At 36.5% G+C, this 27,127-nt stretch overlaps 1 protein-coding gene across 1 annotated transcript in view; it reads right to left on the bottom strand.

Moving 5' to 3' along the window:
* Positions 1-292: 292 nt before the first annotated feature.
* Positions 293-27,127, bottom strand: part of COL21A1 (collagen type XXI alpha 1 chain) — a 109,126-nt gene continuing 82,291 nt past the window's right edge. Inside the window, exons 17-29 of the mRNA XM_054179943.1 lie at positions 19,613-19,657; positions 16,773-16,826; positions 12,562-12,615; positions 11,269-11,322; positions 10,694-10,765; positions 8,893-8,928; positions 8,182-8,226; positions 6,110-6,142; positions 3,923-4,069; positions 3,771-3,825; positions 3,280-3,480; positions 1,889-1,966; positions 293-1,178 (exon numbers count right to left, since the gene is read on the bottom strand). Coding sequence (XP_054035918.1) covers positions 991-1,178; positions 1,889-1,966; positions 3,280-3,480; positions 3,771-3,825; positions 3,923-4,069; positions 6,110-6,142; positions 8,182-8,226; positions 8,893-8,928; positions 10,694-10,765; positions 11,269-11,322; positions 12,562-12,615; positions 16,773-16,826; positions 19,613-19,657 — 1,062 coding nt within the window. The 3' untranslated portion in view covers positions 293-990. The remainder of the gene's footprint in view (positions 1,179-1,888; positions 1,967-3,279; positions 3,481-3,770; positions 3,826-3,922; positions 4,070-6,109; positions 6,143-8,181; positions 8,227-8,892; positions 8,929-10,693; positions 10,766-11,268; positions 11,323-12,561; positions 12,616-16,772; positions 16,827-19,612; positions 19,658-27,127) is intronic.

Below are 27,127 nucleotides of genomic sequence, written 5' to 3'. Positions count from 1 at the left end.
AAAATTGCACACAGCTTGCTTAAAATGAAAAATAAAACAGGGAAACAAGCATCACAGCTAGTCAGCCAGCAGTTAGACCTCTCTCCTTGTAAACTTGCTTCTTCAGTTTGTCAACTGCAGTTCTTGGAGAGAAACAGCAAAGGTGATATAACTGCACAATTAGGCAGAACTGTTACATTGGGGTTGTGCAAAGATTTTTTTTTAAACTTTTTTTGGGTCAAATCATAGCTACAAGACAGCTATACCAGCTTGTTTTGCCTTTTTTTCCTTTATTATTTTTCTGCAAGTTGAATCACTTTTGACCTTTAGCAGCTGACAGTACCACCTTCAACAAAGTTTTTACCTTTCTTGGCCTAGTAGTTCCACCCTTGCATTTCACCTTGGTTTTAAGCAGAGCTGCATGGCAGAATAGGTGGTATTACTTCCATAATTCCAGATAATTCTCTTAATTTATATAAAATCTGATATATGCTTTCACTCACAGAACACTTGGAGCTATGACATATGAAATGTACACAAGCCAGTAAGATTCACACATATGAAGTCGAAGCCAGTCACACTCTTAAAATCAAATACTGCGTATGCTGGCTGCATGCGAAAATTTTCACAGTAATTTATACCTGACCAATACCATTTAAGGCCTCATCCTGTCCCCAGTGGCATCTCCAGCAATTTTACAGGGGACTTCAGTGGTGACAGGACTATGATAGGACACTTAAATATTAAATGACACATATTACAGCTTATTTTATTCATATTAAAACTGACCACCTCTTTAAAAACACTTGAGATTCTCTCAATGCAGATTATTACAAAATTATTGGAGGTTTTTTCCTAAAGGAACATACAACCCTTGAGATCATTATTTATGATGTTTATGATGGCAAAGGTACTTTTATTCTGGCTTATGGGATTATTGCTGGTCACCTTCCTGAGACTTGAAAGACCATAAAAGACAAGCACTATTCCTCTAAATGATTGTACCACAAATTAATAATTTGGTCCCTTTCTAAAGGGATCTCTCCCCACAATTACACTAAAACATAGTGACGGGTCACAAATTCCAGGGGGTCCAACTGGTCCTGGCATTCCTGGACTGCCATGTCCTCCATCTTTACCAGGCTGCCCACGCTCTCCAGGACGTCCTTCCTTACTCATACCTGGTGGACCTTCAGGACCTTAATGACACACATGAAATAAACATATTAGGGAGTATTTTTATTAAAATGAAAACAAGACCAAGCATGGACTCAAAACCTTTTTGGTGAAGTATGCAAAGAAAACTTCCTTTTCTGAAAAAGACGCTTGTCACAAACTGTTTATATAAAAAACATGATACCTTCCTAAGATTTTTTTTTTCCTAGAGAACATAAAAAACACTTTAAATAAAAATACCTTTTAAAAGGAAAACTAAAAATCTACTTAGTAGACTGTTATACTTAATCATATACTCTGAAACCACCATGATATGAATCAGAATCCTCCTATTTCTACTTGTTTCTCTGGCTGTGGATCAGATCTTAATATCCCTTCCAAATGCACACCTTTTCATTTTGAATAAACACACTGCTGTTAGGAACCACATTTTCCTTCACTAAGCAACACTTAAAAGTCACATGATTATACCAGGGCTCAGTTTTTAGACAATGGCTGACTTCAAGATCCATTTATTAAGAAACAGCGGTCTCAGGTAGCAATTTCTACAAGACTTGACTTGTATTAAATAATGTATTCCATGAAAATTTAAAAGGCATGCAAGAGATAATGACTATATATATGACTACTGCCTAAGATGTGTGAAAACTAAGAAAATCTTTTTCAAAAACATTTCTTTTCTTATTTTTATTATTAACATACACCACATCTGCATAGCTGAACCATCCCTCACCTGGAGGTCCTGGGGGACCTTGGATCCCAGGAACCCCAACTCCTTGATTGCCTTTTGCACCGTTTTTCCCTGGAAGTCCTGTGAATTACCAAAAGCAAGTATATCTTTACAAACTATGAGAATATTTTTATCAAATTAATTAGGAATTCAGCATTTGATAATACTTATTGAGCAAAAAAAATATAATTTAGAAGCAAGTAATGGAATTTAAAATAAGTCTTTCCTCGTGAACTGCACAGTGTAACTGGGTTCAAAATTATCCTTATTTCTACTGCATTAAGAGCTGATGTAGCACCTGTTAAGTAGACAGCCACTATGACTTGAGGGAATAGATGGTGGGCAATTAAGTAATTTGCTGTTACTGCCCTTCTACTGGCAAAGTTTTTAAGAAGTTGTATGAAGGAAGTGTAAGTTATGCATCACAGTCCCTATAGAATACAGAATATATAGGCAATATTCTCCATCAAAGCAATATTGAGAGAGGCAAAATATGTTCTGCCTTACAGTACTAAAATGAAATCAATTCAGTTTCTTTATAGAAACAGATAACTATTTTTCCAAATGTTACAGAATAGTCAGAAGGAATTGTCAGTTCCAGAAGAAAACTGCACTTCTGGAGTGCACTACTGGAGAATGCCTTCCTACCCTTATCACCTTATAAGTTAGCTGTATTTCATATACCCTTCCTGATCATTTTGGTGCTATAGCAAACACAGGCTCTGCTGGGACCAGTTGTCAAATTATGGACATCACTCAGCCTCTTGATCTAGTTCCAAACATTGTATGCATACTTAAAGTCTACAAATATATCACAAAAATCAGTTGGAATGCTCAGACAGATGAGTTACTTGAAAGCATAGACCATAGCTTGCCTGAAAAGAAACCAGAGTCTTTAAGAAAAGCATAAAGGAGAAAAAAAAAATCTTATGAGATAAAAAGAACAAAAGGAGAAAATCTCAGAAAATCAGAGGGAGTATAAAAGTTGTTAAATGCCAAAAATCAGCCTAGAGGGAAGTAGGCAGTAAATAGCCAGTGATTTTCTAGTATTTAAAACAGCAGAGACAAGTAAGTTTGGAAGAAAAGAAATGAGAAACATGGAAATATATTAAAATTCATGTCTAAACATATTAGTAATAATCTAAATGCAGCTAGAAATATTTACATGAGACTAAGTTCTCTAAAAAAGATAAACCACAGTTTGACAATAACTGAACACCAGCTATTGTGTTGTGTTTGTGCACCTTCCCTTCTGACACATGCTTTTCGTAAGGAGTGAAGCATTGGCATCACAGCATGTTGACAAACCCCACTCTGTACTAATCCCATTAAAAACTGGAAGTGGAAAACAAAGTCATAAAGGCTATTAGCACCATCACACATACACACAGTACCTCTTGTCCCACGAGCCCCAGGGCGACCCGGGATGCCAGTCAGCCCTGGAATGCCATCATTTCCTGGTAAACCAGGAAACCCTCTTGGGCCTTCAGGTCCTCTTGGACCTGGAGGTCCTGGAAGTCCGGGAGAAGCACTTTGGGACTGACAGTGGTTACAGTTTTGTAGCCTTCCATTCTGGAGGATGGCAGGCAACTGGGCTGGGAGAATCCAAACAGAAAAATTGTTTGAGAGTGTTGTCACAATAAAATATAAAAATATTATCCCCCAGCCACTAATACAAAAAGAGTTTCCTCTCCTTAGAGAGTATGATACCTTTAGGAAACAAGATGGTAAAGTATGGAACTCATGGTGTGGAAACGTATTTCTTGTAGGAAACCATGAGATAAATCAGAAATATCAATCTTTCTTTCAGGAAAACATACCTATAATTACCATGAAACTTCCTCAGCACTTTAAAGAAGGAAAATAAAGAGGCTTTCCAACTTACTTCTCAATACATCAGAACACACCTGCCGAATAAACTCTTCTGAAAATTCTCGTGCCTGAATTAAACAGAGAACAGTTTACAAAACCAGAAAGCTTGCATTTGTTTGGGTATTTAAGGTGTCCAAAATTATTACTTTGAGGTCCCATACATACAGGTTTCCCATCTGATCCAGGTGGTCCTGGGGGTCCTCTGTCTCCTGGCTGACCTCTGAGACCAGGAGGTCCAAGCAAACCCTGGATACCAGTTTCTCCTTTTTGCCCATTGATGCCTCGAATACCTCGATCTCCTTTCTCACCTTTCTGGAGTAAAAAGCAACAAAAAGCCAATTGTGCCTTCACAGGCCATTTCAAGCAAGGTAGCACCAAGCAAACACATTCTCAGAACATCCACTTTGAGGATCTACATAAAATGAATTTAAGCTGAAAATTACCTTGATACCAATGAGATCTGTTGAACGAACAGAAAATCAGGACAATGTAATTTGGTATGTGCCCAAGATTAAAGTTAGTATTTTTTTGCTCTCTGATGAGATTTTTATTTCCATTTTTGCACAGCTTCTGCACAATGTTATCAGTTGTTTCAAAATTTTCATTCACCCTTACCAAGTATTTTAGATGGAATTATGGAAACAAGGCAGCAGGATTACTATATCTGACAACATTTAATAGAGCAAATGATGTATATTTAAGAAGCACCTAGGCATACAGCCTCCATAGACTTACATTGAATTTTAAATTACAGTATTTATATCACTTTGTAGCATTCTATATAATACTTTTAAAAATTCTTCACATGAGAAAACTGGAAAGATTTCTGTCTTGGTCTGAGCTAGTAACAATGCCCAGAGTTCTCCACATGAATTATTACAAGGTAGCAAGTTTTAAGTTCTGTATTAGAGTACTCAGCCACTACAGTAATGCAGGTAGCTTTTCCTCTTAAAGGAAAAAACAAACAAAACCAAAAAAACCACCCCCCCTACCCCAAAAAACCCCCAAACCCCAAACAAAACAAAACAACAAAAACCAAAACAAACAAAGGAAAAAACATCAGAGAAATGAGACAAAATGTGACAGATGACAGTGACATGTCAAACAGTCTGTCCTGAAAGGTGGTGCACCAGTAAGATGCTATGCATGGACAGAAGAGCAGTCCATAACCTATTCCTACCACATAAATTATACACTAATTCAGAACTGACCTTTTCCAAAGCTGTTGTTTTACTTTCTTAATAATGTTACTTTGAATGTTGTAGTCATAGAGAATAGATATTCTTAACTACACCATGTAGGTTTGTACTTGTTCAATTTTATTACATAGTTGTAAATGCTTTATTCATTTAACAGGGTCAGCATGGCTCAGAGATGAACACATGGAGCAAATGTAGCTCCCTGTAGCTGTATGAGAAACTGTACGTGCTGGGATATGAAAATCATAATGCACTGGTAGCCAGAAATTATTGGTTGTAATTTTAATTGCTTTTAAAGCTACGGATTATGTTTTCTCAGAAGGCATCTGACTTGCAAGTTGACTTACTTGGACAAAATCTTAATGCTTTCTAGCCTCATTAACAACTAGTGAAACATTGGGAAAATGGCATCCCTTGTAGAAAAACATTACAGGCAAGAGGCCAGTATAGAAACACCACGACAAAATGTTGGAAGCATCAGCACAACTGCTTGCAGAACCTGCCAAAAAAGCATGCAAATTTGCCAAGGGAACCCTTTCTGCAGTGTCCCTTGGTCTTCTAATGTTAAGCCACAGTCTATGTGTGGCCAGCCTTGTATATTGACCCTTGCTATGGGCAAGGAAAACATAAAAAAAGGAAGTGCTATAATTTTAAGTATTTCATAGAACCAAATAGCAGCATATAGGGTAATTTATATTGTTCAGTGTATTTAATTACCAGAACTGAGCTGCCAGTGAATATGTCCAGTTGTTGATATGTAACAATGCTTTAATGAAAAGGGGTTGAACAAAAAATTCTCTACCTAAAGCTACAGGAGAACTTAATGGGGCAGTGTATAGCCTGATTTCACTAAATAGTGAAATAAATAAAAAACAAGGCAAATCTTTTAAATACCAATTTCCAAACAACAAGCAACAAAAAGATTGAAAGGTCTGGTCATAAATACTAGCCAAACATTAACAAAAAAAAAAAAAAAAAAGAGAGAGAAAAGAAACCATGAGAGCAGTTCAAGAAGGCTTTCCTTTTATGCCCCTCAAGTTTCAGGCTGAGTGGCATTCCTGTATAAACTTAGTAGTAGAGACAAATGGTTCTGTCCTGCATTGCTTGAGTCAGCATCTCAATAATACAAGAGTTGTCATTATGAAAAACTTACCTCTCCTCGTTCTCCACTCAATCCTTCTACTCCCTTTAGGAATTAATATGAAAAGAAAAATATTTAAGAAGCAAACTGAGCCAAATTACTTGGAATAAAAAGTTATTTTTTTCCTTTGTTTTCAATAATCAATCACAAACTTCAATTTCTTAAGATTCTTTGACTGTTATATGTCAAAAAAACCCAAACTCTATGTAAGGATGAGAAATGTGTATCATATTGACTTAACACTTTAGCAAAACCTATAATATTATATAACAAAAGAATAAATTTGGAATATGTAATTTTTATAAACAGACATGATATAGACATATACATAAAAGCTTTTTCACTCTACTAAAGAAATAAAATGTGTGCTAGCAAAAGGATACTCCCCATTGTACCTGTTTAATACCATCTTACTAGACAGAAAGAAAGTTCAGAGCCTTTGAAATACAAACTCAGTTTGTAAGCTGGATTTTAGATGTTGTCAAATGGTTTTGGAGTAACTTGTGCTAAATGGTTCAATGGTGTGATTGACCATTAAGTTCCATGGTAAGATGACAGTTCAGTGCAGGCTTTTTAACTTATCTAATATGCTCTTATGAACAAAGGAATCTGTATTGTATCTTTGAGAAGTCCTGGAGGCTTGAGAAACCTTGGAAGGACCTAGCACTGTCTACTGGAAGCATTTGAATGACTGATTTTTTTGGTTACTGACCAAACTAGATAAGCATGGGGAACAATTTTAGACCCAGCCCGCATTATTTTATCGATTTTCTTAAAAAAAAAAAAAAAGAAAAAAAGAAAAAAAAAAGAAAAAGCAAACAACAGCAATTCATTGGTATCATTCTATCTGAAAAAAACCCATAACATTTTCTTTCACTGTGAAATATTTGTCTATTATTTGCAAAAGGAAAAAACTAGAAAGTTTGACTGGTAAAATGTTAGAGTAGGACATCATTACATGTGTTAAACCCAGTGACCAGCCATTTAGTTTACACTATTTTCAAAAGTATCTGGTCAGCTTTACTATGGATCTCCTGTCAACCTACAACCCCCCTGAGAGCGATAAAAGTAGGCTAACATACAATCTAGATCTCCTGCCCATGCTCCACTGGAACTGGCTCCTTCTGGCTAGACAGGCAGCTGTATCGCTGTCATAACTCTGGAAAAAACAACTGTGACTTCCTTCCAAGTCTAGTTTTAGATATGTACCTCTAACAAATACTCCTCTGTTTAGACACAACATAGATTATGTAGTTAACAAGTATTTATAAATACTAACAGTTATTTTCTGTGGTATAACAAGATAGCCAACTATGACACAATTAGAATACATTGGCCCAGAGTTAAAGAGAAACAACTGGATCTCACTGATTTGCAGCTGAAACAGGAAACATCTGTAATTCATGGGCACTGAAGATGTCAAGAATGACTCCCAGTGTAGTCTAAGATTAGCATAGTATATGCAAAATGTTAACAATTTAAGCATCACTCCTAACACAAAATCCACTTCGTACTGTTATCTGCATTTTACATTATTCATAACTGTTTAATAAACATTTTACAAAATTAGGGATTTAATTAAATAATCCAGAAGAAAATACTTCCAGTCTGTTTCTCAAGATATAATACCCCAGAAATACAAAAACATGAAGGTTGGAAGTGATCTCCATGGGTTGAACTGCTTTTTCAGAACAGATCCAAATAAAGCAGGCTGCTAAACATCCTGTCCAGACATGTTTTGCCACAGTCTCTGTAAGAAGGCTCCTCCAGTGTTCTAACACCCTCAAAACATAATGTTTTTCCAACATATCAAGTTGGGATTTTCTGTGTTAAACCTCACGTCCACTACCGATCATCCTTCCACTGTGCACTGCTGAGAAGTGTGGCTTCATCTTCTCTATATACATGTGGTATTTATTTTAAAAATACTAAGGTTATTTAAGAGGTAATTCATATAACTATGTAATCATGTTATACAGAAATCTTTCACCTGATGCAAAGAACTATCCACACTGAAGGAAGACATCTTAAGAAAAGAACATGTGTCATAGTCTCTTGAACTAGGATCACTATTTTAACAGTACCTGTAAGCCTGGATTTCCTTGTCTTCCTTTTTCTCCTTTCAGTCCCTTAAGAAAAGAAGAGCATTGGGAAAAAAAATAATAATCCATGAGACTTAATTGAACTATCAAAAATACCACAAAATGTAAACTCTCAAGTCTCCTCCTAAACCAGGCCAAATCAATCTGAAAAGTTATTTGTTAAAGAGTTCAGAGCAGAAACCGTACACAAGGATAAAATTTCTACTCTGAACACAGGGGAGCCATGTTAGGATCTGTGTGATACTCTTCTTGTAGGTATTTCCATGACTTTTAGATAACAAGAAGGAAAACCTCACTTATTATAATACAGTAGGCAGACAGAGGCCAAGTGGCAATAGTCTGACTATAAGCATTTATTTGATTCCACAGTGAACACAACCCATCCCAGCACAGTGCTTGGTTGTGTCTCAGGCCCCAGGGACAGCAGCACAACCCACATCCCTGATCCTGCTCTTCTAGCAGGACTACAAACTCTGCACCAAACGTCAATAGCCTGCTCAGCCTCGGAAACACAACTGGGAATTCATACTGGGTATACTGGGGAGTTTTCCTTGAAGAAGAGTTAAGGCTCACTCCTGCTATTCAAGCAAACCTGTGGAGCTTCAGATTAAAAAAATATGCTCCTGAGTTAATATCTAAGACTTGTATTAAGTGTGTTGACAGATAACTTCATTAGAAACAAAGCTGACATACCTGGATACCATTTTCACCTTGGTTTCCTTTGTCCCCCTGTAAAATATTAGAAGTCCCTAATGTAGGATGATTCATCTCAAAGACATGCAGTCTGTGTTTTAACAGAGCAAATGCCAGCAAAGCATCCAATATTTTTTAATATAATTTAATTTATTTATTTACAAATCACTTTATCCCCATGAACAGAAACACTGAGAAAAGTACTGAAAATTGCACTGAGAAAAGTACTGAAAATTACAATAAGAAGGAAACCTGTCACAGGAAGAAATATCAAAACGAAAAAGTGGATACTCATATACCAAGTGAAAATTAAAAAATACAACATAATGAGGTAGCAAATCCAGCAGAATTTTATCCACTTGGTGCATGCAAGTGGAGAGAATGTAGTCAGGGAGTAGGACAGTATTTTTGATGGGCTAAATTTCATCTGAATACTAAGCAGTAAGTACGCTTGCCTTCGCCGTTAGAGAACAGAGTATCACTGATTTCTCTAACGTAGCATAAACCCACTGAATACAGAAGTTACATGTGATGTACCAAAGGAAAAGAAAATGTTTTTTTTTAATCTGAAAAATCCCTTTACAACTGCTATATTTAATCAAAATTGTGTAAGAATTAAGTTCCACTTTCACCCACTCCTTTTGACTTTCATTGATATTTATAGTAAATAAACATCAGTGGGATGATGAGCAATCAGGTGGTGCAAACAGTACATCAAAGGTAGGTATCCAGGTTTATCAAGTTGTCTGAACATCACCTAAGCAACACTGGAGAGAAACTATTCATGCCCACTAATGACAGAGGTATAAAATATATATTCCCAGAACATACCTATCTCTCTGCATTGACTGACCACGAAACTTAAAGTTACGGGAGATGGCTCCTGACCTAACTCTATCCTCTCAGATCAATGCGGCTTTGCTTAAATAGACATGAATCAAAATGCTGGGCCAAGAACATAGCAACTCATGAAACAAAGCAGATTGGGGGTGAGGAAGGGTGAGAGAGTGTAAAATACATTGATAAGGAAAATAATTAGGATGGAGTGTTTAAAATCTATTTTGTCGGTATTCAGTAACAGCCAAACTTGTGAGTTCATTTGGTTTCTCTGAAAAAGAGAATACTAATTGAATGCTAAACAGCAGTAAAAAGGGAACTTTGGCCTTGGCAAATACTTTATTGATTGAAAATTCTAGAACATAAGAAGGTATTTATGCCAGCTGTATTTGGTTGCATTATATGTAAAAGCAAAATATTTGGTTTGGTTTCAAGTTTTAAAATAAGTTACAGCTGAAAGGCTTCACTTTTACTGTCAGAAGCCCAAAGTGCCCTTTTTTTCCTGAATAATTCAAGAATTTGTCATACTTATGACTTGTAACTACACTTAACCAGCAATATACATTTTGTCCTGTGTCTTCACATAAAATGAATAATGACTTTTGCAAAAGCCTCTTCAGTTTAAAATTTAGGGAGGCTCCATATATTTTAACAAAATCTCCCTTCTTAAAATCAGTATTACTGTCCTGATGCATATAGAATCATGGATCACACCATTATGTACTATAAATCATAATGGAAATTTCATTAACACCTACGTCAAAGCGTTTGATGTTAACAACTTCTCCGCTTTGGCCCTTCTCTCCTCCCTATGGAGAATGACTGTTTTTCTATAGAACAGGCCTTCCAAAATATGCCAACTGTTCTTTAATAATAATGATGTATTTAGAAAAGGGATTTCACTTGTAACAAAAGCACTTCCAATAAAAGCTGCAATTAATGTAAAACTGGAAAAAAGCCTTACCTTTATACCCTGGGTACCAGGAATGCCTGGGTAGCCTGGTTCACCTGGAGCACCTGGTATTCCTAGTTCTCCCTGAGTAATACAATAGCTCTGTATCAGTGATGTGCTGCATGTAAAAACATACATTGCATGCTTTCTCAAGGTCACAGTATGCTCTGGGTATGATATTTTGAAATTTTATAACTGAGGATGAGGTAAATGTCTCAACAATGTTGAAGGGATGTTGAATGCAGAGAAACCACAAAAAGAGACTTCTAATTCTTACCCTCAGTCTTCTATTATCTATCTTTTTTAATTGCCTTTTAATATGGTTTGTGTTGGTTTTTCAGTATTACACAAATAAAATTACCTGAAGTTTGGAGGTTTGAACTTCATAAACATTACATAAACAACACTGGCCTAAAATCTACTATAAAATTAGTAAGAATAAGCCAGCAAAAGGATTCTGATGCAGTTTATGTTAACTGCTCTGTTATCTTGAAAGAAATTGCCACGGAAATCTTGAGAAATCAGTAAATCATGGAAAATTAAATCAATCCCTTCTCCAAGTAGAAGATTTCAAGATTCATATTTACCTTGGCTCCTGATAATCCTGGGTTTCCCTGTATTCCAGGTTCACCTTTATCACCCTATGTGATAATATAAGAGGGAGGCTGATACATCAGTATGTTTTGTCACATGTGGTATGACTCACAAACATAGGCACTACTGGGAAAGAGACTTAAAGCCAGGCATGGGTAGTGACTGAAATGGTAAATTGTGCTCCCTTACACGAAACCTTACGTTTCAACTTTATCTAAGGAAAGATAAAATAATGATGACAAAATATGATCTGTCAGTCTCTGTTTCCTTCCCCACCTGCCAAATTTCTCTGGTCCATTCCTGCTATGTGTAAGTGTACTACCTTCACATTTTCACCATCTTATTTAATTAAACACTGAGAATTCTCAGATCTGTCTGAAGCAAAGTATTTACTTATGTTTTGGGGTTTATTACAACCTATAGAATTGGGCATATCTTCAGCATAAGAATTTTCACTAAAAATCTAAAAATTAGCTTATTAAGAATGATTCTATAAAAATAATCTTATATTCTGAATAAGAGATATACAAAAGTATTTTTCACAAATGAAAAGCGAGCCATTTAAATTTTAGTCATTTCATAGGTATTCCAGCTTCTTGATCACAACTAACATTGACCACTTTAAATATGTTACCTTCAGCATACAATTTTAAATAAATACATATGTACTTTTGGATATTAAATATGAGTAGAAACAGAGCTAAATGAAAATACAAGGTTTGGGAAAAGGTTCCTATATTTCTAAATATTCTATAGGACATACAATTAAGTGCTTACCTGCCAAAACTCATCTTGGATTTATTTAAAGGTTACACTAACAGATCTGGATTTATATTATCTATTGTAGTTTCTAAGAGCACAGGGTAAATTAATTGTTGCTGTAGCTGTACTGCAATCAATAAAGTAATGTCTGAAATAAAGCTGGCACCTCTGGTGGAAAAAGCAGCAGTTAACAGTATTTAACACAACTAAAATATAAATAAATGTAACTGGCAGAAAATTCTGATGTATTCTAAGAATTATCTGACTCCCAGTATAGCAGAACATTTTCCAGGACTGTGAAGCTGAAACAAAGTCTCACAACCATCTCTTCAATTATTCCAAACTTCCTGGGACACCATTTACTGAGTTATAAAGCTGAACTATCATATAAGGTAATACAGGGAAAATCTAACAGCTATTCACCAGTACTCAATATACTAAAACATTCCTAAAAATCCTGGTGCTTTGACATCTATAAAGCAATCATCTGTCAGTCACAAAAAAATATTAATACTAACACTTACCTTGGGCCCAGGAGCTCCAGGTAGACCAAATGAGCCTTCTGGTCCCATCAAACCCTATTTATTTGTGAAAAAGGCAGAGGCATTTCTGTACTAAGAAGAGTAATGGTTTCAGTACATTGTATATCTATTATTAGTAGTAACAGTGTAATATTTCTGAAGTGAAATAAATACGACAGGAAATAGAACATCTTTCATCACATACAATACAGGCTTTTGCTCTGATGCAGCACAGTGGATTATTTAGGCCTTCTATGGCCTGTGGTGCAACAGAAAAAAATATGCAGGAATAAAGCACAGCACTGTCATTAAATAATCCCAAGAGAAAAAATTCTGGAACTCAAAACCCTGTCTGTATGGTCTAATCTTTAACATACCTTTAACGTGTCGCTAGCTGTAACTGAAAATGACCCAATGTTTCTTAATTTCCATGTAGGGCTCCCCAAACTAGCAAAACTATGAATGACATTTCATAGCTCTCCTCCTTTCTGACTGTGTGTCCCTCACACATCTCAACTCTTTTTGCAAACTTTGTGGAGCAGTTAAACTTTGGGGACACACTTTCGCCTCTTCTTCAGATCTCCAGGATTGACGTGTTCAATAGCTTCAGATTATGACACTGCAGCATATGTACAAAGCCACTGCATTGCCAAAACAGTCTCTTGGAGTTCTCTCATGGAAATATGCTGATAAAGGCATGGTTAGTTGCATTTGTTCCATGTAAGAGCTAAGGGTGTTACTACTTCAAATGGCTGGCTATCTTGATTTCTGTCTAAAGTTACTCTCAAGTATACATCAGAAAAACAATAATCTTTTTTAAAAGTCATGCTTTCCAGGAAGGAATTCCCATTTGTAGTATTTTCCACATCTGGTGTTGATATATGTCTTCCTCAGCACTTCATCTCACTTCTCTGACTCAAGAACAGCATGTGTCAATAAAAGCAATATATTACTATTGTTTTATTTGGACTAGCATATATACTCTGAAATAGGATCTGTTATAAGACTGTACTTAAGGCACAGCATAAAATAAAAGCATAACAAAACATAAAGTCTATCAATTAAATAAGACCTGTAAATATAACTTGGCAGAGATTGTTTCATCAATTATTATAATAGGGTATTTTAAAAAAATACTCTTATTATTCTTACACAATTTTTGTTTTCATATACACAAAAACAACCCCCCTTCCATTTAGTACTAAATAGAATAGAATAGAATAGAATAGAATAGAATAGAATAGAATAGAATAGAATAGAATAGACCAGGTTGGATGTTAAAAACTATTCAGTTTCAAGACATTGTCTCAGACCTCCTACAAAAGTTATATATGGTCAAAACCAAACATATGTCTGCAGTCATTTCTTGCACAGATTTCACCAATAAACTTGTTTTCTTTGCTAAAAGTAGGATGGCTTTGTTTTTGCAAATTCAAAAGAAAATTCAGAATATTTCAAACAAGAAGTAATCTTTTGTAGCCATAGTTTTCAGCACTTCATGAAATTCCCAGTATTTCAGTTGTGCTTTAGTGTTAACTGAGGCAGCACAGATTAACTCAGGTTTCTTTCCTAAGAAAGTACACCAAAACTTTCCACCATTAAGCAAGGCAACTTGCTCTTTAGGCCACGAACACAGGTCTGTGAACACAAAAAGTGGTATCAATCATCAGACTAAAACCTGAGGAACTGCTTCAAATTTTCCTCAATGTCAGACTTCTACTGTGCAGTCAATTGTTCATAAAAATTCTTCTATTAAACTTCAATTTCTCTCAAATAATTAACAGTATCACACATCAAATAATTTCCAACACTTTCCTGAATTTTAAAGAGAGAATATGTTTGCTCTGACTTAATAGAAAATCAGACATCTGATCACAGATGATCCAGTTGATCTAGCGTAATTCATTATCTGGTAAATAAAGGTTTATCCCATTTCTTTTCTGATTTTGCAATAGAAATTACTAATTCCTCTCCACATGAAGTGAAGTTCCTGAGGTCTGCTTCCTCTCATTAAGGCTGTCTTAATTCACTTGCACATCAGGTTTTCTTCTTCACTTTTCTTCTTTTTATTTAGAGAGCAAAATGAGGTTTTACCAATTTGGCTGTTTTAAATGAAATTTCATGTTATATATTGATCTGCTCATATCCAAAATACAGCTCTCTTCACTGTGTGACCTTTTCTGCATTCCTTGAAGGCTACCTTCTTTTTTTCATAAAAACACAGTGCAAGTATTATTTTCTTCCCCTAAGGTTCCTTCTCTGTGCTCGTTACTAGCACATTAGTCAGTAGAAGAAAACAAGCATGAGTTTGGGGAAGGATAGTGGAAAGCAATGAGAAGTGTAACTGGGGAATTTCTGTCTCCTTTCACATTGCCACCTCAGTGTAGCCCTTTGTTCTAAGTTATGTGATCTGCAGAGCACCTACCATCTACCACACTAGTATCACTTCTAGTTTATGCCCACACAAGTCCTTGGATTATAAAAGTGACGCTAAATGTTCATCATAAATGTCCCTCATTCATTCTATCTTACCAAAGTGGAATTACTATTTGTGCAGAATAGTTTTGTTGTTTTTTTCCAAATATGATATGTGTATATATCAAGCACACACTAGAGAAAGCAAATCAGACAATACATTTAGTATAACTAAAAGTCGACATCCATCTGCAGGAAAGGCAGAAATAAACCCCAGTTGTCCCAGATTCCTTTCTTGCACTTTTATTACTAGGCCATATTTAAAGTGTTGCATTAAAAAAAATTACAGGAAGACAACTACATGAAATTAGTGCAATACAATATAGGAAAGACTTGAGAACACCATCTGAAAACTATGGCATGTGAAATTAGAAGAGAAGATCATATCCTGAATAAAAATAAAGTACAATTCAAGGACATAAAAAGTAACATTACTCCCCTATTTTCAGAGCTGACACTATGTGGCAGATAAATTAATAAATTACTGATGTTGGCAATGTAATAGGGATAGTTATTATTGAAGAAAAACATGTTACTGAAGAATTTTCCCAAGGTATTAATAGACCATCCACAACCTTTCCATCTGTTTTTTCTGGAACAAACCTACTCAGAGTGACTAATACAAGGAAAATCCTCCATGTTTTCTGGTCAAAATTCCCTAATGTCTTATAACCTATTCAAATATTCCAAGCATCAATTTTCTGTTTATTTTATCAGGTGACAAAAGATACATTAAATGAATTGATGGGAAAAAAAGTGAATTAATTTCAAGTATATCAAGAACCAGATGTTATTTATCTAGATAAAATTTGACAAAATCACAGTAGTTGAGTTACCTTGAGTAAATATGCACACTTTGGAATCCCACAGGGCTTTATGATAGCTGGCATTTTGTTCAACTTTGCTCAGAAAAAAAATGGAGAGAAAAATTTCCAGCATTAGCAATAAAAATAATTAGAGGCACATGTGGGAGACCAACCGTGCATATGTTAACTAGGAGCAGGAATGTTGACCACACCATCAGCAAACTTGCTGAGAGTGCCTCAATCCCATTGTCCATGTCACCAACAAAGACGTTAAACAGCACTGGTCGCAATAGCAACTCCTGACAAACACCAATCACTGGTCTTCATTAGACATCTAGCCATTGACTGTAACTCCAACTGCAATCATCCAGCCAATTCCCTATACACTGAGTGGTCCCTCTATCAAATCCATGTCTCTCCAATTTAGAGACAAGGATGCTGTGCAGGACAATATCAAATGCTGCACAAAGTCCCAGTAGATGAGGACAGTTTCTTTCCCATAAGCCCCCAAAATTTTTTATATCAAGTCTGCCCTCATGGCAACATTAACTAAGATTTTAGAGAGGTTCAGCAAGAAAGACAGCAGATAAAAACATCCACAGTGAGATCCTTGGCATCCTCTTTCTTCGAGGTTCCCATCATCCACCAAAATGAGAAACAAGGTATTCACTTGAGTACTTTCAAAAGTAATTCAAAGTTAATTCATTCAGAGAGTAAACAGACAAATATGTTTGTTAGATTTGTTTATCAAATATGCAGTCAGGAAATCATGGATTTTAAAAGAAAAGTGGGGGTGTAATATTTTGGGGTGAATTCAGAGATTAGACTTAGTCTGATCGTATCTGCCAACCTGGAAATGCTACATTGCTACCATATTTGCCACTGCTTGTTTCCTTATTACAAGTAGCAAATGACAGCATTTTGAAGACTTACAGTATCCCCTGGCGACCCTTTTGCTCCCGGTTGGCCTGGTGATCCAACTTCACCCTACATTTTTACGTAAAAAGAAGAATTCCATGATTAATATAGTTACTAACAAATATAATTTTTACATAAAAAGAAGAATTCCATGATTAATAAGAGTTACTATCAAATCCATAGTTATTTAAAAAATCATTAAATATTCTTTAATTATGCAGATGTAGACAATCAGGGTTATTTTGCAAAAATCATGGTCAAAAATCATAGAAGTGTTTAGTGGCAGCAAGGTCCTCCCCTGATCTGTGAGGGTAGGGCTGGCCAGGCTCTATCTCCACAGATAAGGAAAACACCTGCAGGCAGACAGCAAGAGCAAAAGGGCCTCTTCGCTGGGTCAGAGATGACATCCTGAATATTCATGGTTCTGCCCAATGTAAAATTAAACATAACACAATAATCCATTTCTACTCATCCTAACATACTGATCTCTTGATGCTCTGTTTTTGCTAAGGAAAGGTACTGAGTCCTACCTTTGGCCTAATGTTGTTTGTTTTTTCTTTCAAATTTCACACAACTAAAGCCTCCAAAATTTTTATATCCTCCATAAATTTTGTTAAATCACACTTAAAACCACATATAAAATGAAAATTTGAGAACATAACATGCTTTAACTATTCTTTCTTGTGACATTCTTGGGGTCAGAGTGGCTGGAGAGCTGCCAAACAGAGAGGGACCTGGGGGTGCTGATTGATACCCGCCTAAACATGAGCCAGCAGTGTGCCCAGGTGGCCAAGAGGGCCAATGGCATCCTGGCCTGTATTAGGAATAGTGTGGCCAGCAGGAGCAGGGAGGCCATTGTGCCCCTGTACTCTGCATTGGTTAGTCCACACCTTGAGTACTGTGTCCAGTTCTGGGCCCCTCAGTTTAAGAAGGACATCGAGACACTTGAACGTGTCCAGAGAAGGGCAACAAGGCTGGTGAGAGGCCTTGAGCACAAGCCCTGTGAGGAGAGGCTGAGGGAGCTGGGATTGTTTAGCCTGGAGAAGAGAAGGATCAGGGGTGACCTCATTGCCCTCTACAACTACCTGAAAGGTGGTTGTAGCCAGGAAGGGGTTGGTCTCTTCTCCCAGGCAACCAGCACCAGAACAAGGGGACACAGTCTCAAGCTGCGCCAGGGGAAGTTTAGACTCAAAGTGAGGAGAAAGTTCTTCACTGAGCAAATCGTTAGTCATTGGAATGGGCTGCCCAGGGAGGTGGTGGAGTCACCGTCCCTGGAGGTGTTCAAGAGGAGATTGGACGTGGCACTTGGTGCCATGGTCTAGTCGTGAGGTCTATCGAGACAGGTTGGACTTGATGATCCTTGGGGTCTCTTCCAACCTTACTTATACTGTGATACTACCTGAATTCCCCCTTGTTTTTTGTAACCCAAAATGAAAATGTCTTTTGTGCTATAATTCATTTTGACCTTCCCTTTAACTATTTATCATTATTACTTAACTGTGACAGACTGGTGAGTTACCATATAAATCCATGTGAACATATTCCCTAATCACACAACAATTAAGCGACCATGATATTCAGTCCTAATTCAGATGTTTTCTGGTGACATTCTTGTGCAATCAGCCTCTGACTGATGCTTTTGATCTCAGATTATGATGACAGTCATTGTGATCAATGTTAGGTAAGTTTGCTGACTTTCAATTTCATGGGCACTGCTGTTTGTCTCATCCTCTTGATCCTTGCGCTGTCTTCTGCTGAGATGATTGCAGTACTAAGTTGCAAAATTGGAGGTTCCTGGTCATGACATGTGTTGACTTTTCCTTGCTGGTATCACTAAAGCCTGAGTGATAAAATATGCATCCCTTTCCTAGATTTTTCTTTTCCTAGACTAAACCTCTGTGTTTACCACCCCCACCCCCTTTTTATTTATTTTTTTTATAAAGCCAGATAGAAAATCTTTACTGATTATAGGAAGTCTTCCATAATTGTGGGAGATGACACATCTTGTTCATTCCTGATGTTATTTTATGATACTTGGTAGAGTAAGAACACCTGAGGAAAAGTACTTTAGTTCAAATCTGCAACAGGGTATTTAATCCCAAGCAGAGCAATGACACACGCTATGGAGCACTTTTACTACACAACACAAAATACTGTTTCCCAAACAAGGTACTTTACATATCAATTCTTAATGCTGTCTTTATCCAAGTCCTTAGTGGTCAGTGGATTCAAAAGAATTTTTCCTTCTCCTTCATGTTTTACATCTCTGGATACCAGTACTGTTCTGCAGCATGGGTTAGTTCAGAAGTGCAATTGTATTCTACTTCAAATGATCACCAACCTATCAGTAGCTTCCAACTCTTATCTTTGTACTCATTAGTGGTATAATAAACAGGTGGTGTTTGTTTGTAGTAGTTTAAAACAGGGTTGGATTTCATGTTCTTGTAACAGACACTGTGATTCTGTACAACTGCAGATTTCCCATGTTCAATAGAAGCTAAGACCCAGAGCTGCAGCCAAACATGTGCTGGCTGCCTTTGACAGCCTGTCTGCTGGTCAGGGTGTTAAATATTCTTTAATTATGAAGAGGTAGTCAATCAGGATTATTTTGCAAAGTATTATAAAACTAACTTTGTTAATTTTAAAGTATATATTCTTTCTAGGATAGTTGACATAAAATCCAATTAGAGATTTTCAAGCATGCCAGAAAGAATTTGGAGTGTACCTCCATCCATTTGCAGCATAACCTGACATTCTAAATCATCCTGACTGTAAAAACCATCTTTTAGCACAGGCTGAACACTTACTTTGGAGTAGGTATAGAGAAGCACAGTGTTTTGAGCTATTAACAATACCTTTTGTCCTTTTGCTCCTTGATTTCCAGGGATTCCAGGAATTCCCTGAGAGGAAAAAAGAAACCTTGTAAATATATGGAATAGTTTCTCCAGAAAATAATATATAACCTTCTGCTTTATGTCCTCATAAATCCACCATTTGTCATTTGATTAAGGTTCAAAATATGGACAGGAAATAGACAAATTTTTAAATGTATAAGAGAAAAGAGTTTCATCTGGAAACATGCAAACTATTTCATCTGGGGATACAGTGAAATACTAACATTCAGTCACCCCACAGTGCTTTCCTGCCAGGAGTCCATGCCTGTTGCTGAGCAGGCTCACATGCTCCTTGTAGCCCACCAAGGGCTGCACCACTGTACTTGAAAACTCTGACAATGGGAAAGAAATCACTTTTCATTAGCTGTAAGTTTTCCCACATAAGACAGAGCAAAATTCCTGGTGAACAGCACCATGACTATTACAAATTGTACTTTTCTATCTAAAACATAGTGACTGTAACAGAATACAAGAGATAGCTGTGATTGTATTTGATGTATTCTAGCTTCCACCTCCACAAACACATGAAAATCTCTGTCATTTCATTAGCATCACTGCTCTTTTGAGTTCTGCAGTATACCTCACAGTTTTCTGTGAGTGAATATTTAACTAAACATACTTGAGTTTTGAAACAAAACTCCACATATACCCAAACCTGTAACTCAGATTCAGTTAATCTATTTCTTTCCCTCAAATAAAACTACTCAAATTTATCAGACACTGTTATTACTGTGTACCATCATTAACCTTAACTTGTACATCATTAATCAGTACTTGTATCATCATTAATCTGCAGTAAGAATTTGTCTTACAGACTTTAAATTTTAATATAATATTGAAATTAAATATGTTGCAGTGCAAACAAGAGGACCATTCTAGACAGCACCGAAACAAATGCGTTCTGTGGGAAAAACAAATAATATGAATGTAACAACCAGGAATGACTTTATAGTTTCCATATGGATTGCATCTGTGCAACCGGGTTGGAAAAGACAGTTCCATTGTTTTGCAGTTTACACCCAGCTTCTAGTAAATAATGACCCCATCAAGCACAAACAGTTCAACGGACATGAGTTAATAATGACATCCTGAACATTTTACAGGTCATCAGCATTCCAGCATACCTATCATTAGCAGAAGAGATCAAAGAATATAATAAAAAGAACTGGAAAGCAATACTTCATTCTGAGACTTCAACTTAGACAGTGAAATGTAACTTTTCCCCCTAACTTTTTTTGTGAAAGCCATCTTAGTCTTTTGCACAAATAAGGAGATAAGAAATAGGGTGTGTTTATCACCACACCTAGAAATTTCCAAACCTGTCCCTGGGTTCTTAGTATAATTATTTAACAGTTAATTCTTCTAGCTGTAAAATACAAAACTAAATTATAAACATCTGTAATACAAAACAGAATTTCACATATGCTGAAAAAAACCTCACACAAAATTTTCTTACTGAAAGGATGTAGCAAAGTTTTCCCTGGTTACATTTCTACTCCACAGGCCTGAGAGAAGATGGTTCCACATACTTACCCAGCACCACAAATGATCTACCATTATATGAGCATGCCTAAAATACAATGTCCCACTGAGCTGTGCTGAAATTTCTTGGCCAAAAGAAATTGCTGATACAAGACATTTACTGTTACCTTTATATCAGTGGCAAAGAGGCTAAAACTCAATGAACAATTGTAAAGCTAAGTAGTATTTCCTTTTCTTCTGATTGACTGCACTACTGAAGTACATGGAACTCAGGCTCTTATTTCAGCAGGAGCTTGTCCAGACACTTAAAATACTGTTATGGCTCATTGACATTCACTCAGCTGAGAATGAATCTATCACTTATGCTAATGTGAGTGATTCCCAGAGTACTCGAGATAGAGAATTTCAGTTACTCTCCATGTGTCAATTGGCACAGAAGAAGTGGCTAACTTGGTGCAAAGAATGAGATTTTTGCATGTGTTATTCTTCTGTATAGCTTCCACAGACAAAAAATTAAATTTCATTTCTTTCTCATTATCTGTTCCAAATCTACTGCTTCCTGTTACATGGATAACCTCTGGTTATACCTCTTAAAATTATTTGCACTGTCCCAGAAGACAAGGTTAAAAATTAGTTTAAATATCCTGCGTTTCTTCCCTAACTTTTAGGTCAAAAGCCAAATCAAGGCTTGAAAATCTGTCCTGCCCCTAAGAAGATACTTCACATGCAGTACAAATCCTCAAAATATAAGCTTTTCTTTTACTTTGGTTTTTTTTTCCCCCTTTTACACCATGAGTAGTAAGGCACTTTTAATAGGAAGTTATGTTTAATAGGGTGACATAAAACTAACTAAACTATGAAAGAAAACTTCCTTTAATTATCAGAGAATGTATTCTTACTTTAAAGCATAAGGTAAAGCAACTACTTATACTCTATTCATAAGATAAATTTTAACTTTTGTGAGGAGAATATCGTAACTAAATTTATCACAAATGCCTGTGTTTAATCAAAATTTAATACAGTACAGATTCATCATGCACTTTTTCTGCCACTAAGGGAAATACAATGTTTGGAACTAGTACAGATGGGGAAACTGCCACCCACCAGGATTAATAGAATCAATGCTACGGAATAATTCATGATTCACTGGCCTTCAAAAAAAAAAAAAGTGCCTTTGGGAATGTCCTTTGCAAATGTATCAAGGAAGATTTTGCTCATATGAAGAAAAAGAGGTTGTAATTATTTTGTCTTTCTATAAAACTTATTTTATATAGTTTCTATTTATCGTATATGTAATTGTAATAGCTATACATTATCTGTAAAGCAATACATTATCTGTAAAGAATACCATAACATTTCCATCTATTTCTCTCCTTACATGAGTTGGACCACCTTACCCTTCTCAACAGTTAATCTATTCCCCTTCTTCTTTTACACCAATTTTCTTGTAAGGTTTATTCAGTCTTTCAAAATTAAATGTATTGAGTTCTCACTGCCTCAGTTCTTCCAGCATCATCAGTCTGACTTTCCCACTTACCTTCATTTCATTCAAATGCCTTCCTCCTTTCTCTGAAATGTTCCCTTAAATGGGAAGTCTTCCTTTACCCTTTAAAAGCCTTTAACATTATTTGAGCCTTAATCAGCAAGTACTATAATCACATGAGATTTAAAGTCAGCAAGTAAACCTAATTCCATGGTTTAAAATCATGTCTACTCTGAAGATTCTCAACTGCAAATTTATCACACACTGATGCAACTGTGCCTGAAAATTAAAGTGATCATGTATCAGTCTGGCAGCTAACCAAGATTTTGCATTTATTGAGACACTGCTGTCTTTACCCTTTATTGCTCTGTTTGATAATTCTATCCGGCTTGTTTGTATATGCTTGCCTCACTGCTTGTTTGTATATGTTTGATGTGATAGGCTTATAGGCTCAGATAATAAAAGCATTTGGCAAAGTCTTCACATTCAATAAGAATCACAAGAGACATGTAGGTGTATATTGGGATATCTAAAGGTAAAACCAAGTTATAGGTATGCTTTACTTGCAAGAAATAGCAATGCCTAGCTACAGGTCTCACATTTTCATCACAGAATGAAAATCTTCCTCAGATGCAGCCCCCACACCTTGGGCTTCAGCACACCCAAAAGCATGAATGTGTTTCTACTGCGATAATGATCTTCAACAATGAAACTTACACAATTTTGTATAAACATTCTATTTTATTCCAGTTATTAATTTAAATCAATCTTCCATTCTCTGATAATACCTGGCAGATACAATGGATTTAACTATAAAAGGAACATGGTTTCACAATCCATGGAATATCTCTCTTGTGGCTTTCATTAATCATGAAATGTCTATTTCTGGTTTGGATTATATAAAACAGACAGATTTTCTTCCATGCTGCCCCATGGTGCCTGAGACCTTATTTACAACAGATCAATTATATGTAAACATTTTTACTTAAGCCACAACTGCATTTGTTAAAATATTTTGCTCGGTTTTTTCTATCTAGTATTATCAATAATTTGAATTTCCCTCATGCTTAACTTCATGTTTGCAAACAGAACAAACAATGCATAAAAACTTTTTCCAGAACAAAACTAAAACTATTTTACCCCTAAAATGAGTATTTACTAGCCTATTCTATTCTCTATTTTCTGTTATTGTATTTGATATTCCCCATCTCTTCAGTGCCTGGAAAGACTTCAATCTTCACTACTAACTGATATAGCCCAAGTATGGAAAATAAGAGCTTCTAGACTACAGGTAGTATATCCATTATCATAAACTGTATGTCTTAAATATTTCCAAAAGCTCTCTGTTATAAGCAAACTGTTTACAGTCACTTCCCCAAGAATGTGGAGAGAACTTAAGTATGATTATCTTATTATTTTGTTTTCTTGGGTTAGGCATACAAAACTACAGTCTTTCAACACACTGAAGGCTGAACAGGCTCAATACAGTACATCTGGACTTACTTTGTACTGATTCAAACAGGTGCTAAATGCCATCTAGGACAAAGCACTATGGATCCATTTTTTAAACTATTCATTCTTGTTTTAACAGCAAGAAAAAATATATGAAATAACATACATTTCTTCTATTAAAATTACTGTGATTTTGAAAGTTTTGAAAAAAAGAGCACTTCCTGTTTAAACAGCAAGATCTTCTGAAAAAAAGGTAAATTGTAAGGTAAGCACAGACCTTTTATTTCAGAGGCTGTTATTTTGTAGGGGGGGGAAAATCTACCAGCTTCTTCCCTACTACTGTTGAATATTAGTAAATATTATGGTTTGGTTTATGGCTTCAGATAACATCTGCTTTCATTATTTTTTTCTCTTTTTTATGAGGAGGGTAAGTGATATTATTTTGCTGTGACTCTACCTTGTATAAATTATATTAATTTTTAAAAATGAATCCATTGAGTAAGATTTAGAAATTTTTCTTAGAGGTGGTCACAGTCTAGGCTGTTGACCATTTACACAACCAAAATTTAAACTGTATCCATAACTGTCATTCATAACTCAGGCAGTGACAAAAGCCTCACATAAGACTCTCAGCAAGGCACTGAGAAACTGCAAAGTTTCAGTTCTACAAAGTATACAGATTTTTTTAAGAAGGTGCTAATTTTGACTCTACTCTTTCTTCAACAGGGCAACTGTTAATCAGGGTCAGCTGAAGAATCAGGTTTAAAACAGATACAAGTCATGACTACCATTAAAAAGCTGTGGGTTTTCTAGTGTGTATGAGTTCTCTGAAATATGTTTCAACCAAATAGCTCCTTCCAGTCTGAAAAATCTGCAGTACTGATTCTGGAAAGACATTAAAGGACATTAAATAAATCATAGCAATAGAACAAGACTCACAAAAAGGTATCTATCTACCCAGATGTTCCCATAATTCTTTTAAACACCTGAAATATACAATTATTTATGTGTTACTGAGCCTTACTTGAAAAGGCATTCCTGATGACACATGAGACAATTATAGGAGGTATGAGAAAAAAGTACAAGTCGAGCCTGGATGTGAGGAAGAAGTTCTTCACTGTGAGAGTGGTGAAGCACTGGAATGGGTTGTCCAGGGAGGTGGTTGAGGCCCCATCCCTGGAGGTGTTTAAGAGCAGGCTGGATGAGGCTCTGGCCAGCCTGATCTAGTGTGCGGTGTCCCTGCCCATGGCAGGGGGATTGGAACTAGATGATCCTTGTGGTACCTTCCAACCCTGACTGATTCGATGATTCTAAGCTATAATTTTGACAAAATATAACAGTCAGGATACTTTTTAAAAGACTACAGCAAATGCTTGGTCATCCTAATAGAATGGAAGACAAAAATCCAATTTGGATAATGGATAAAAATTCCTACAGAGGAAAGTAGCATAACCTACTGAAAAGAAATTTACTGAAGCTGCATCTGCTACTACTGAGTAATTGGAGCTAACAATAAAGAAAAATGGGCTAAATACAAAGAAATATTCCCACAGACATAATGAACATCCACCAGACTAGCACAGCAGCTTTAAATTAAACACAGGAAAGGAAAAAGCATTACTGAGATCTTTGCAGTTACAAGACCAGAGTTTGCAAACTGGTTTTGGGTTGTGGGTTGTTTTTTTTTTGGCAGTTCACTTTTGAAAAGTAAAACGCACGTACATTAACTGTGGAACACAGTGACCCCTGTTGCATTGCCAACAACACAGACCTTGGAAAACAGTGATTCGAGAGCTGGAAATACTGATAGAAAATGAAAACTGTGTGTATCCTGCAACAGGCTGAAACTGGTGTCACTATTTCCTGAAAATACCCTGCAAAATAATACGAGTATGAAACTTGTCAGATCTGTGTGGATCCCAAGGTAGCCAGACAAACCCAAGCCCCCAGCCCTGCAGATCACAGTAACACAGTATAACCAAGGTTGGAAGAGACCCCAAGGATCATCAAGTCCAACCTGTTCCAACAGACCTCACAACTAGACCATGGCACCAAGTGCCACGTCCAATCTCCCCTTGAACACCTCCAGGGATGGCGACTCCACCACCTCCCTGGGCAGCCCACTCCAATGACGAACGACTCGCTCAGTGAAGAACTTTTTCCTCACCTCTAGTCTAAACCTCCCCTGGTACAGCTTGAGACTGTGTCCCCTTGTTCTGGTGCTGGTTGCCTGGGAGAAGAGACCAACCCCTTCCTGTCTACAACCACCTTTCAGGTAGTTGTAGAGGGCAATGAGGTCACCCCTGCATGACACAGAGCTCTCCCTCTGCCAGCCCTATAGTCTGCGCAAGCCAAAATCCAATCTAAAAAGTTTACACTGACTTCTACCAGCTGACAAACTGACCCACTGACACATCCACACACTGATATTCAAGCAGTTACATGCCTTCAAAATATTTTAAAACTTCTCCAATTAAATCATGGAGAAAAGCTTACACACAACTTGAGCACCTTGCACACATAACAGGGCATGCTGAGGGTGGCAGAGCTTCTTCCAAGGGTGCTGACTGGTGCTCCGCTCTTTGCACCCCAAATGCTGGGCAATTAGACACTATAAGCATTGCAGTTCTGTTCACATGGGTCACATTGATGCATAAGAACAGAGTTTTCAGCCATCTCCCTCTCCTGCAGTAAGGATGGACCTACTTGGTTAAATTAGAAGTGAGCAGGTTTAACAGCAAATCATGCATTTTTTCCATATGGTACATACAGTGAAATTTGTCACAGGATGTAGCAAATGAAAACAGCAAAACCCTGTTCCAAAAAGGACTGTAAAGTTACTAGAAAATTGGTCCATTGCTGGCTATTAAGTAGGATGGATCAGCATGCATTTTTGGCTAAGGAAGTCCCAAAAGCTCTGACAGACAGGATATAGCAGTAAGCAACATGTGAAAAAAAATTCTACATGCTCCTATTCATTGTCAAAGAAAAAGTCCTGTGACAATTCCTTCAGTCCAAGTCTTTTTGGCAGGTCTTATCTGTTTAAGAAATACCTAAGA

The sequence above is a fragment of the Dryobates pubescens genome, chromosome 3 (assembly GCF_014839835.1).
Source record: "Dryobates pubescens isolate bDryPub1 chromosome 3, bDryPub1.pri, whole genome shotgun sequence".
NCBI lineage: Eukaryota > Metazoa > Chordata > Aves > Piciformes > Picidae > Dryobates > Dryobates pubescens.
The sequence above is the reverse complement of the archived record's forward strand: the minus strand, read 5'-3'. Positions and strand labels throughout refer to the sequence as shown.